Source organism: Salarias fasciatus, chromosome 15 (assembly GCF_902148845.1).
Source record: "Salarias fasciatus chromosome 15, fSalaFa1.1, whole genome shotgun sequence".
In the NCBI taxonomy this organism is placed as follows: domain Eukaryota; kingdom Metazoa; phylum Chordata; class Actinopteri; order Blenniiformes; family Blenniidae; genus Salarias; species Salarias fasciatus.
Window position 1 is genome coordinate 13,041,408 of NC_043759.1, and position 12,428 is coordinate 13,053,835.

Here is a 12,428-nt window from a genome sequence, read left to right on the forward strand (position 1 = left end):
ACAGCGAAAGAATATTCTATTTAATTCCTTCTCTCTTTGGCTGTGGGATCCTAGATGTTTAACTGCATGGATGTACTGTATCTCTGCAGAGTCAACTAGCAGCTGTGTGATTTTTACACAAAAATAAAAAAACGGCACAATATTTTAAACACGGTTCTCCTTCATTTATGTGATTACGCACCCGTCCCCGCTTCGGAATAACGCACAGGTGAGAGTTTAACATGTTTTTATTGAATCTCTAAACATCGTTTCACTGCTCGGCTGCCGCTACAAGCTATTCCAAAAATAACATTTCTTTCCTCCTGATCAGTGATTTTAACTCCAGCACACTCAAACACTTCAACCAACTCAGACTCTTGTGATCTGAGATTTGTAGAAGGGAGTGAAAGGTCATTAAAGTCACGGCAATAGTTTGAAGACATCCTAAGTTTCTCCTAAATCTTAGCAGAAATTTTGAGTTTTTTTAAAAAAAACTTGCAGAAGTTAAGAATCTCATGTTAGTGCAGCCAAAAGCAACAGGCCAAGTTCCCAAACTACAGGAGTAAAACATTAGCATGAAATATGGTGGCTTTTAGCATTTGGCTCTACAGACATCTAATGAATATCTTACAGCAGGACTAATGGAACAATACAAATCTCTGAGGTTAAACTGTTATTTTGCATTAGCAGGACTTAAAAGAGGAACAATGAGTTTGCTTCAGGTGTTTTTTGTTTCGATGAATCCGGAAGTTCATCGCTTGCAGGTCCTTGAGCTTATTTCACCACACTGAGGAAAAATAACAGAGAAGGAGATCAAAACTCACCAGAGAGCTTTTTAAGCATCTGTTTCTCTCTCAAAAGGAATTTAATCTGCAGCGTAACTCTTCAGGTGTAACACTCACACGCTGGTCTCCTTGTACCGGTCCAGAGCCTCCTGAGCCACCACCTCGGAGAACTTGGGGTCGGTCCAGGGGATGTCGCCCGGCACGGTGAGGTTCATGGGCGGAGAGTCGAAGAGCCGCACCGACACCTTGGTGTCTACGGGATTCTCCTCGGAGTCCTTGCAGACCACCTGCAGAGCGAGGAGCGACGGTTTAAGATTGTCTGGTCGGTCAAAAAGTTTCATCAGAAGGCTGTAGAGTAGAACACACACCGTCTGAACGCGGAAGATGCCGTCCTTGGTGTTGTTCGCCAGAGACGACACCCAACCGAACTGCCTGTTGAAGAGGTCGAGGACGGAGGAGGTGTTGAACATCTGCTCCTCGAACCTCCTCAGCAGTGAGCTGTACTGCTGCGTGAAGCGCTCGGCCATCGCCAGCGCCTCCTCCAGCTTCTCCTTCTCGGGGCCTTCCAGGGGTTTCTTCCCAGAGCAGTCTGGGAGCAAGAAACGAGTCAAAACCATCCACCGACATAAAAAAACCACTTATAACACGTCTCTGCAATTAGCAGTAATAAAAGCGAGGTGAGTTATCTCACCAACATGCTCGATTTCTTTGCACTTCTGACACTCGTCGCGGAACTTGAGGCAGCCGGCCGAGTTCCGTCGAATCTCTCTGCAGGTCATGCTGCCATCGCCGAAAGGCCGGGTAATGACCACGTCCTCGTTCACGTTGCCATCTGTGCCCACAAACGCACAATCTTTTTAATCTTTACTCCAAAGCTGAGACGTGCTTCTCATCTTGAACACTGTTTTCTTCAAATCAAATGTTAGTTTTGTCACCCGCCCGCACCACCCCACGACCCCGAGCAGAGGGAGCTCGTACCCTCGTTGGGAGAGTCGCTGTCGACGTCCATCATGGAGCCGAAGAAGTTCCTGCCCATCATCGGGGAGAACATGCTGTGGAAGTTATGGAAGGGGTTGCGGAACAGAGAGCGGACGCTTCTGGCCCGACGGATGTACGGCGAGAGGAAGTTTGGGATGTAAAACATGGGAGGGTTGTAGTGAACGTGGTCAGCCACCTGAGAAACAGACGGACACAGAGCTTGACTCATATTTCAACTAGAAGTCAGTGAAGACTGTTTTTTCGAATGGATGCGAGGAAACGGGTGAACTCTACCTTCATGCTGTCTGAGAAGATGCTGTCCACGCCGCCCTCCATCTCTGTGTATCTGTCCTCCAGGTCCTTGAACTCTTTGTTCTGACGCTGCTCTTCCTGCATCAGAGTGTCGATCTTCTGCCCGTTGATAAAAATGGAGAACGGAGACGTTCGGTTCAACACCTCCTCCAGCTGCAGACAAAAAAAATCGCACGAATCAGTGAGAGTGATGTTCCATAGAATCTGATGTCTTTCATAATAATGTCACGAGAACTGATATTCTGGTTTGCATGCGCTGACCTGCCGTCCCACCAGGCCGGATCCACTGCTGCAGGTTCGGGAGTAGTACTTGATGCAGGTGTTCTTCAGACAGGGCTTGCACTCCTCCCACAGGGCCCTCGTGGTCTCGTTGCAGACCTCCTCCTCCTGCTCCAGCCTGGCCTCCATCTCCTGAGCGGTACGTATGGCCTCCTGCATCCAGAGGAGCGAAACTCTCACTTTGTGACTTCTTTTGTTTTCTTAACTGCTATTGGTTAATTTAATGGTTTTAAAGTGAAACAAATTCTGCATGTTGCCTTTAAAAACCCTGAAGAAAACTCAAAAATGCCAATCTACCTCTTTCTGCTGCTTGGTTTTCTCTAGAGCATCCAAAAAGTTCTGGTGGTCCTCAGAGGATTTCTGCATCACAGTTTTCATCTCCTTCACGCCATTGATGGCATTTTCAATCTGCTGGTCCAGATACTTTTCCCCCTGGATGGAAATGTCTGGGAAAACAAACAAACAAAATAAATAGAAATGTGTAAAAATGACCAACTTGTCACACTAAACTATCCGGGAAGAGCACCAGTGGTCATTTTCCGCTGTGCTTAAAGTAGTGTTGAACAAAATAAAAGCACAAATGAATGTCGTCTGAAATCGTATTTATTTACATCACTTTTCATTCTATTTTCATATTTATTCTGGCTGAGATCAGCCATGACAGGCTGCAGCTTTGGGTCTGTTGCTATGGAAACAAGCTGCACTCAGACAAGCTATGACATCACAGATGAAAGGATCATCAAAAGATCAAAGGCAGGACAGGACAGCAGAACCTCAGACTCAGCCACAGGGTTCCTCACTCAGCAAGAGAAGAGTTCGGTGAAGACACATTCAGCGAGAACAGCAAGATGACGCAGAGAAAACCACGTTACTTTCGAGGTACGGTGAACGAGACGCCAGCAGTCAATCCCTGGGTCCAAGAACCCCGTCAGCAGGAATTCCCTGACAACTGGTTGCAGTCAGAAGAAGAGTTTCCCCCTCTCCAGAGGGAACCAAGAGGTGGCACTGTCGCACAGAAGAAAGACCCAGGAGGGAAAAATAAGAAGGGCCGCAAACAGAGCCAGATGAACGTATGTTTGCCTGAAGTGAGCACCGAGGAGAAGCCAAAGCTTGTAGCCCCTGCAGGGCTCGCTGAGTCGACTCCCCGGTTGAAGCTGGCACAACGTGGAAAGCCTGTTGCGGCCCTAGAAAAGCCCCTCAATTCTCGTCAGCCACATCCCACTGCAGCACTCCAAACCCAGACTGCTCAAGCACAGCAAGTGGCAACAGCGCCCGAAACCCCAGACGTGCCACTGACGCAGTCATATCGTGCCGAAGCGAGACCGAAGCAGAGAGCATCGAGGCAGATACCTGTGACCATGCAGAAACCAGCACAGGCCAGAGAGGTCAAAGAGCAGCCTGCTGCAGAGGTGCAAGAGAGAAAAGCAATCACCACTCGGCAACAGCACCAGCAGAGCCAAGAAGCACCGCTTCAAGTCCCTCTAAAGCAGTTTGAGGTAATGGCGAAGGCCAAAGATCAGCAAACAGACTTAATCCAAAAGGAAAATGCTGAAATTTTCATTGAGGTGGAACAGTTGAGGAAGAGATTTGAAACAAGCAGGAAAGAGGCCAAAGAATTATTATCAGCCGAGTCTGAGAAGCTTCAGAAAAAGGACACAGTCTGCACTGAAATGTCCAAGACCGCCGAAGAAATTAGAACTGCTTTAAAGGCTGAAAGGAAGAAGAGAGCAGACACAGAGGCCTGCGCGGCCCAGCAAAAGGAGAAGGCAGTCCACATTCAAACTGAGCTGGAAAATATAAAGAGACAACAAGTGGACGAAAGACGGCAGTTCAAAGAGAAGATGTCCACACTCCTGGCGAAACAGGAGACAGGAAGCCAGATGAACCCATGTGTGCCTGAAGTGAGCACCGAGGAGAAGCCAAAGCTTGTAGCCCCTGCAGGGCTCGCTGAGTCGACTCCCCGGTTGAAGCTGGCACAACGTGGAAAGCCTGTTGCGGCCCCAGAAAAGCCCCACAATTCTCGTCAGCCATATCCCACTGCAGCACTCCAAACCCAGACTGCTCAAGCACAGCAAGTGGCAACAGCGCCCACAACCCCAGACGTGCCACTGACGCAGTCATATCCTGCCGGAGCGAGACCGAAGCAGAGAGCATCGAGGCAGATACGTGTGACAATACAGAAATCAGCACAGGGCAGAGAGGTCAAAGTGCAGCCTGCTGCAGAGGTGCAAGAGAGAAAAGCAATCACCACTCGGCAACAGCATCAGCAGCCTATCAATGAGATCAACTTTCAGAACCACCAGCAGAGCCAAGAAGCACCGCTTCAAGTCCCTCGAAAGCAGTTTGAGGAGCTGGCGAAGGCCAAAGAGCAGCAAACAGACTTAGTCGAAAAGGAAAATGCTGAAATTTTCATGGAGGTGGAACCGTTGACGAAGAGATTTGAAACAAGCAGAAAAGAGGCCAAAGAATTATTATCAGCCGCGTCTGAGAAGCTTCAGAAAAAAGACACAGTCTGCACTGAAATGTCCAAGACCGCTGAAGAAATTAGAACTGCTTTAAAGGCTGAAAGGGAGAAGAGAGCAGACACAGAGGCCTGCGTGGTCCAGCAAAAGAAAAAGGCAGTCCACATTCAAACTGAGATGGAGAATATAAAAAGACAGCAAGTGGACGAAAGACGGCAGTTCAAAGAGAAGATGTCCACACTCCTGGCGAAACAGGAGACAGGAAGCCAGATGAACGCATGCGTGCCTGAAGTGAGCACCGAGGAGAAGCCAAAGCTTGTAGCCCCTGTAGGGCTCGCTGAGTCGACTCCCCGGTTGAAGCTGGCCCAACATGGAAAGCCTGTTGCGGCCCCAGAAAAGCCCCACAATTCTCGTCAGCCACATCCCACTGCAGCACTCCAAACCCAGACTGCTCAAGCACAGCAAGTGGCAACAGCGCCCACAACCCCAGACGTGCCACTGACGCAGTCATATCCTGCCGGAGCGAGACCGAAGCAGAGAGCATCGAGGCAGATACGTGTGACAATACAGAAATCAGCACAGAGCAGAGAGGTCAAAGTGCAGCCTGCTGCAGAGGTGCAAGAGAGAAAAACAATCGCCAATCGGCAACAGCATCAGCAGCCTATCAATGAGATCAACTTTCAGAACCACCAGCAGAGCCAAGAAGCACCGCTTCAAGTCCCTCTAAAGCAGTTTGAGGAGCTGGCGAAGGCCAAAGATCAGCAAATAGCCTTAATCGAAAAGGAAAATGCTGAAATTTTCATTGAGGTGGAACAGTTGAGGAAGAGATTTGAAACAAGCAGAAAAGAGGCCAAAGAATTACTATCAGCCGTGTCTGAGAAGCTTCAGAAAAAGGACACAGCCTGCACTGAAATGTCCAAGACCGCTGAAGAAATGAAAACTGCTTTAAAGGCTGAAAGGGAGAAGAGAGCAGACACAGAGGCCTGCATAGCCGAGCAAAAGGAGAAGGCAGTCCACATTCAAACTGAGCTGGAAAATATAAAGAGACAACAAGTGGACGAAAGACGGCAGTTCGAAGAGGAGATGTCCACACTACTGGCGAAACAGGAGGAAGAAAGTTCCCGTTTGAAGAAAACTGTGGGCCAGCTGCAGAAGGATCTGGAGGATCAAAGGTCCAAGATGAGCCAGGAACACGCCGAGCTTCTCGAGTCAGTCAAGACCTTGAAAGAGGCTCTCCAGGAAGACAGGGCCATGAGGCAGAGGTGTTTTGAAGAGATGAACCAGAAGCTGCTGGCTCTGCAGATTGAGGTTGACATTGCTCATCAGAAAAAGAAGAGGACACTGTGGCAGAGGATCCGCAGTCTTTTTCAGAAGAAAAAGAAAATCTACCTAAAGCCCCCCCATCCCGTCTTCGTCTGAAGGTGTCGGAGTCGGACGAGTGGTGCTCATCAGAAAAAGAAGAGGACACTGTGGCAGAGGATCCGCAGTCTTTTTCAGAAGAAAAAGAAAATCTACCTAAAGCCCCCCCATCCCGTCTTCGTCTGAAGGTGTCGGAGTCGGACGAGTGGTGCTCATCAGAAAAAGAAGAGGACACTGTGGCAGAGGATCCGCAGTCTTTTTCAGAAGAAAAAAAAAAATCTACCTAAAGCCCCCCCATCCCGTCTTCGTCTGAAGGTGTCGGAGTCAGACGAGTGGTGCTTTGGGCTGTGTGGCCATAGGTACAGCCATCACATGGAGGTTCTACATGTCTGTGTGTGGGTTTTTCTCCAGGTGCTGTGGTTTCCCCAACAATCTCAAAGATCAAATCAATAAATAAATAAAGAGTGAAACTAAATTTTCTTGAATACAATCTTTTCAGTGACTGAACATCAAGTACATGACCATGTTTAAACTGCCAAAGCAGTCATTCTGCTGTCACCACGTGGCATCTGGGTCTGAACTCACCATTGAGATCTTCTTTGGATGGCGGCAGGATGCAGTTGGCTGAAGCCACGAGAAGCGCCACCACGGCCAGAGACTTGGACCCCTTCTTCTTCATCATCATCATCATCATTAGCATCCTCTCTGCCTCTCACGGGGCCAGCAGGCAATGATGAGAAAGACCTGGAAGAGAAAGCCATCATGCAGCATTCATCTGAGCTGTAATGTTGTTGTAATGATTCCCTTCTTCCCCCAGAGGGCGACACGCGCCACATAGAAACCACTTTTGGCTCTACGCAGCTTAAATAAATGGTTGAGCACTTCTCAGTCTGACACAGCAAAAGTATTAAAATAGGCACCCCAATCAATATATATTAATAATTCAAAGTCATTCCCGATGAGGAGATCTTCCTCTTTGTCTCTGGTTTCAATCATTCCAGTGAGGACGCTGCGACCAAGCTGACCTCTGATGAGCGTCTCTGACCGACTGTGCCTTTGAGAAGCATTATGTAAACCGGACAGCAGGCTCTTTCTCCGTTTACCCTCTTTTCCCCCCCCCCGATGTGTGCTTGGTCAGCTGCCCGTTTATTCAACAATGACAGAAGGTGAACTGTCGCCTCACACTTTCTCACGCAGAAGATGGATGATGAGAGAAAATGCACTGGACAGATGGACTGACCGCCTCGTCTCTTGTTGCAGCATTTTCCCAGATGCAATAACTCCCTCAGTTTGAGCGGGTCTAATCTCTGCTGATTAGTTCTGCCGTTGGCTGTAATCCTTTGCTTTCACTCAAAATATGCGGCTAAATGCAGCAGCACTATTTCATAGAGAGGAATCTGAAGCTTTCATTGTCCGCTCCATTAAATATCAGTCTCTGTTTCTGAATCAGAAATATGAATTGTTTGACAATAGAAATTCTCCAGGAAAACGAATTCCTGGAATCCAAGTTTCAAGTAAATTTAAATCAATAACTCGTCATCATTATGGCTCTGTAGGAACTGCACCGTCACAGTTCATCAGGACGGGTTAAATGAACATCATGTATTTATTACACATATCGTCAGACAGTAGGACTCAGTGGAGTATGAAATACAGGATCACTGGATACTATCTTGTTTGTCATTTTGACAGTTACTGTAAAAAAAACAACATCTTTTTCTGCATTCTAATTTGTCAACATGATTTGGTGAACAGAACATTTGGCATGCATTCAGAATAACATGACCGTTTACTGAAATTTAGTTCACCAGATGTATCTGTAATATTGTCCCTAAACTTTAATCCCAAGGGAAAAATCAGATTAAATTACTCTAAGCACATATTTACATCTGCATGTGTTCATACAGAGTCAGTAAAAGCCCACAACAGTATCTTTGTTAGTTGGACCACATGAAAAAAAAACCCCATCTGTGTTTCATTTGGTCCAGGAGCTTTTATTGTAACGATGAGGGTGCCCGACTATAAAAAACCTTATAAGAATAAAAGTATGTGGACAAGGCTGCAGTGCACGGAGCACTGTAGTCTGTAGCTCATCTAAACAGGCGTAAAGACGAGGGCAGCACAAAGCTTTACATAAAGATGTGGAAAGTTTGCATTTAAAACTATTTTACGTGAAAAGAAATGTTTTTTTTTCCTCCTCTGTGGTGATATCTGTTCCCAGTAACCTGCTCGCCCGCCATCCCCTGCAGTTTCTATGGAAACGAGCAAAGTACAGTACAAACGGAATGTTGTGGGAGTAACAGAGTGGCAGCAAATCTGTCCAAAAAGGTTTATACTGTTTGTGTTTCTGACATATTTGATTGAAAATTGATTATAGGGAATATACAGATTTATTAAAAGTAGAAAACCACACCTACGTGATCAGCACAGTCATTGTAACCACTCTGTTTTCATGGCAGTACTGCTACAAGGTTACTGATCAGGTAACCTCAGCAGAACGTCCGCACGGAAGCAAAGAAATGTCCCACTTTCTACCCTCTGCGTCAACAAATATATTCACGCTTTTTAATACACAAGGCACAAAAAACACAAAATCACATAATTAAGCTCTCACTTTTAATTACGGCGTGTCTGGACTTAGCAGGTTTAAACAGGGAACGACGATCTTCACAAAATAGAAAACGGTAAATCTCAGCGAGAGGAAAGCAGTGAACAGGGGAGGAATTACAAACACAGCCAAAGAAAGAGAAGCAGATAGGGAAAGGAAAACAAATACAGAGAAATTTACAATGCTGAGAGCAAACTGTGTTATTTGCCGAATAGCAGCTGCAGGATCCTGGTTACGCAAGTCAAACAGCAACAATTCTCCTTTCCAGATGTTGCCTGTGAGGCCTTCCAGAAAGTTCAGCTTTGGCTTCAAAATGCGAAGCACCAATCGGGGTTTATGACAATGCCATCTGCTCACTGTGCTCCCACCAGCTTCTGGTTCGATCACTCTTGTTTTTGGGAAGTATGAACAAAGAAATGTTTAACCTGAGGGAAATCACAACATTTCGAGCACTGTTTTTAAGTCCTGGGTGTTGCTTTTCATTTAATGTCTGCTGCAGCCTCATTACACTGAAATCTATTTGAATTGAGTTCAGCAAAACACCACAATATTATTCTGAAATCTTTATTTTTAGCCCTTATGAATTATAATTTCATGTATTTTTATCTATACAAGTTACTACATCGCAAATTGTAATAATACTTTACTACGTACATTGCACTATTTTTTAGCTTCCATTTCACACAGTGCACATAAGATCACATATGTCATGCAATGCAAACCACTGCACTCAACAAATATGCATCCTTGTGATGCTACTTACTGTTACATATTATTACTATTTCTTTATGCATTGCAAAGTTTGTGCTGTGCAAAAACCCAGAAATATGAAACGTAAATTAGTAGTTTTATCAATCTTTCCTGATCACTTGTCTCTTATGCAGTTTGTGAATTAACTGCAGCTACTTTTAAACAGGTTTCCCACAAAAACAGTTCTGCAGTGCTGAAAAGAGCAGAGTCACATCAGGCCACTGGGATGATCTTGACTTCATTTGCTGCAGGTGGGACAGCAGTGGCATATGTGGCCTCATTTCAAGTTTTATTTTAAGTGTTTGGGGGATACCTGCACCCAGAGGATGCTTCAGAAGAACAGTCTCAGAGAAATGAGGGCCAAGTCTAAATTGAAAAATGAAATAGTTCTACTCTGCATAGCAGGATATAAATATATATATGCCAACCTGCATGCATCATTCTGAGCATTACAAATATCAAAAGATCATCATCTATGTGAATGGTTGTTGTTTTTTTGGTCTGCAGAAAGCATTTAAAGGAAAAATACTGCATCAACTGTGAAACCCAGTCATCACAGTCATTCATCTTAGTCCGGCTGTTTTGATCCAGGAACTGAAGTCACACCCATTAATAGGCCACACAAACACAAGTGACCTTAGTCATCCCTCAGAAACAGAAAACAAATCATGGAATGCAGGGAGTAAACACAACAAACCTGCAATCACAGAAATCCAGAGTGACGCTTCCTTTTATACTAACACTAAACAATTCAGCTCATGATTTGGGAGATTTGGTGCAAATAATCTATAAATATGTCAGTCAGCACCTAAAGCCCCGTTTTTTCCTTCCCTTTCAGCATCATTACTCACCTGGGAAGCTCAGGTGGAGACTCCGCTCCTGAAGCTGCAGAGCGTCTGAAGCTGCTCCAGACTGCCTGTCCCTGCTTTTTATCCCCCGGATAACGGGCTCGGTGCAGACATGTGATTCACCGGACAGGCATGCTGCTGCTGCTGCTGCTGCAAACACTCACCAAGCTGCTGGAGGCTGAGCAGCAGCATCCTGGACCACGCTTCAAAATAAACCCCGCATCATGCAGGCGGTTTGTAGTCTCTTATTAACCTACTTAGTTTAACAGTTTATACACAGGCAATTCTTTCTTTATTTATTTTTATTTTTTATTTTTTGGTTGTATTTCTGTTTGCGTTTGCACTATCTTCTTTTATGTCATTTTACTGCAGGCATTCTCTCCGGACAGCAATTCCACACAAGTAAAACGTGCAGACAGGGAGAATGAACCAGTGGGGCATTTTCACGACACTCTGAATTAATCTCTAAAATAATAACTGACCGAAAAGCCGCGATTCAAAACAGTTTCTCTTCTTTTCCCCGTCTGTCTGGCAGAGCCTGACTTATTTTGAAGTAAAGACTCATCTTCCTGTGGTCTCCATGTGTGGCTTGACCACAGTGAGGCCGGAGGACTTTTCCAGAAGTAAAGTCATGTTTTGGCGTCGCTGCTGAGCAGAGAAGCAAAGAGACAAACATTTGATTCATCCTCACTGTGACTCATCATTCACAAACCTTTTCCTAACCTCTGTTTTACTCAACCACTGACTGCAAAAATAACACTTTCATTAAAACCAGGTACAGCATAACATTACTCAACAGGCCTCACGGCTACTGGAATAATATTCAAAAAGAGGTTTATGTGTGTTGTTGAAGTTTGTATTATTGAGGGAATGCTGAAAGTCAAACTGCTGATGTATTAAATCAATATCTGGACTCCTCGGTGAAAACAAATCTTAGTTATGCAGTGTTTTTCTTTCTTCAATTGACTGCGATTTCTTCTTATTTGCAAAAAATGTGCCAGATTTTTCTGGATGGTTGGATGAGGGATGGTTGGTTTCCTTATAGCATCTGGGTAATGCTTTCTTAATTTAGTTTATCTGGTTTGAATTTATTACTAATTCACTCATTTGTATTCTTACTTATGCTACATCCGGCACTGAGGAGCTGGTAGTCACAAAATGCTTCATGGTGAAGAATTTAGAAGTGGCCATTAGTGCGAGGACCCCTGACTTTCTTTGAAATAGATCAGATCACAGATATATAAAAGTATCATGAATTTCTCCCTTCTGTATTTTGTACTTTTCTGCAACATTCACACGTTGTATAAACTGAGGTTAATTTCACTGCACACATTTCTTTTTACTTGTTCTGCAAATGAAATCCCAGATGTTAACAATAACATTAATGAAGTGTCCAAGCCGCGTCAACAAGTCCACAAACTGAACTCCAGGGACGGCTAAATGCTCTAATAACCTGTTTGTTTTCCAACTTCACTGACAAAATCGATCTCTGAGATTAAGAAGCATTATTTTCCCAGAAACAGCAGAGTGTTGGAATTACTAATGAGACGGAAACTTCAGTTGTGTTAACAAAATAACAGATCAACACCCAGTTCTCGTTTAACTGAACGCTTCAGTTTTCATTCTTTGTGAGGGAAATAAAGGTTCTGCAAAGGAAAGGTGCCCAGCTGGAGGAAATAAGAAGGTGCTGTTGTTTTAAGGCAAATTAAGCTGATGTTCTCTGAGCAAAACAATGCTGAGTAGTGTCCCAGCGGCTCAGAGGTCACTGAGCATGACATTGTTTTGACAGAGAGCCAGCTTGCTCCGGTTTACCGTAAAAGTGTGAGAAAGCGTTCAGGAATTTGAAACATGAAAAACAGAGAGAAAAAAAAAAAAGCATCAAATGAGGAAATTTCACAAAAAAATCACACGTCAATAATCTCATCATAATGAGTGTATATCATATACAGAATAGCCTTGACTTTAATATTATTTCAATCTGGATAAACAGTCTGTGAGGACTATGTCCCTTCAGAGGACGGCTCTTCCAGTCATTCACATGCACAAACATGAAAAAGAAACAACCTCA

General features: G+C 44.8%; 1 protein-coding gene across 1 annotated transcript; it reads right to left on the reverse strand.

Annotated features, from left to right (window-relative positions):
* Positions 1-209: 209 nt before the first annotated feature.
* On the reverse strand, positions 210-10,484 carry clu (clusterin). Its single transcript, XM_030110062.1, has 10 exons — positions 10,364-10,484; positions 6,740-6,898; positions 2,631-2,779; positions 2,316-2,486; positions 2,037-2,207; positions 1,743-1,938; positions 1,456-1,596; positions 1,133-1,353; positions 882-1,051; positions 210-766 (listed from the first exon to the last, which is right to left on the reverse strand). Exons 2-10 carry the CDS (start codon positions 6,852-6,854, stop codon positions 754-756), a joined length of 1,347 nt encoding a protein of 448 aa, XP_029965922.1. The 5' UTR covers positions 6,855-6,898; positions 10,364-10,484; the 3' UTR covers positions 210-753.
* Positions 10,485-12,428: the final 1,944 nt, after the last annotated feature.

Bases quoted from the DNA above. Each gene is read 5' to 3' on its own strand.
- clu (XM_030110062.1), bottom strand. From the start codon at position 6,854: ATGCTAATGATGATGATGATGATGAAGAAGAAGGGGTCCAAGTCTCTG. The intron at 2,780-6,739 runs GTGAGTTCAGAC...TTGTTTTCCCAG, and splicing joins ATCCAAAGAAGATCTCAATG to ACATTTCCATCCAGGGGGAA. The intron at 1,939-2,036 runs GTAGAGTTCACC...TCTGTTTCTCAG, and splicing joins TCTTCTCAGACAGCATGAAG to GTGGCTGACCACGTTCACTA.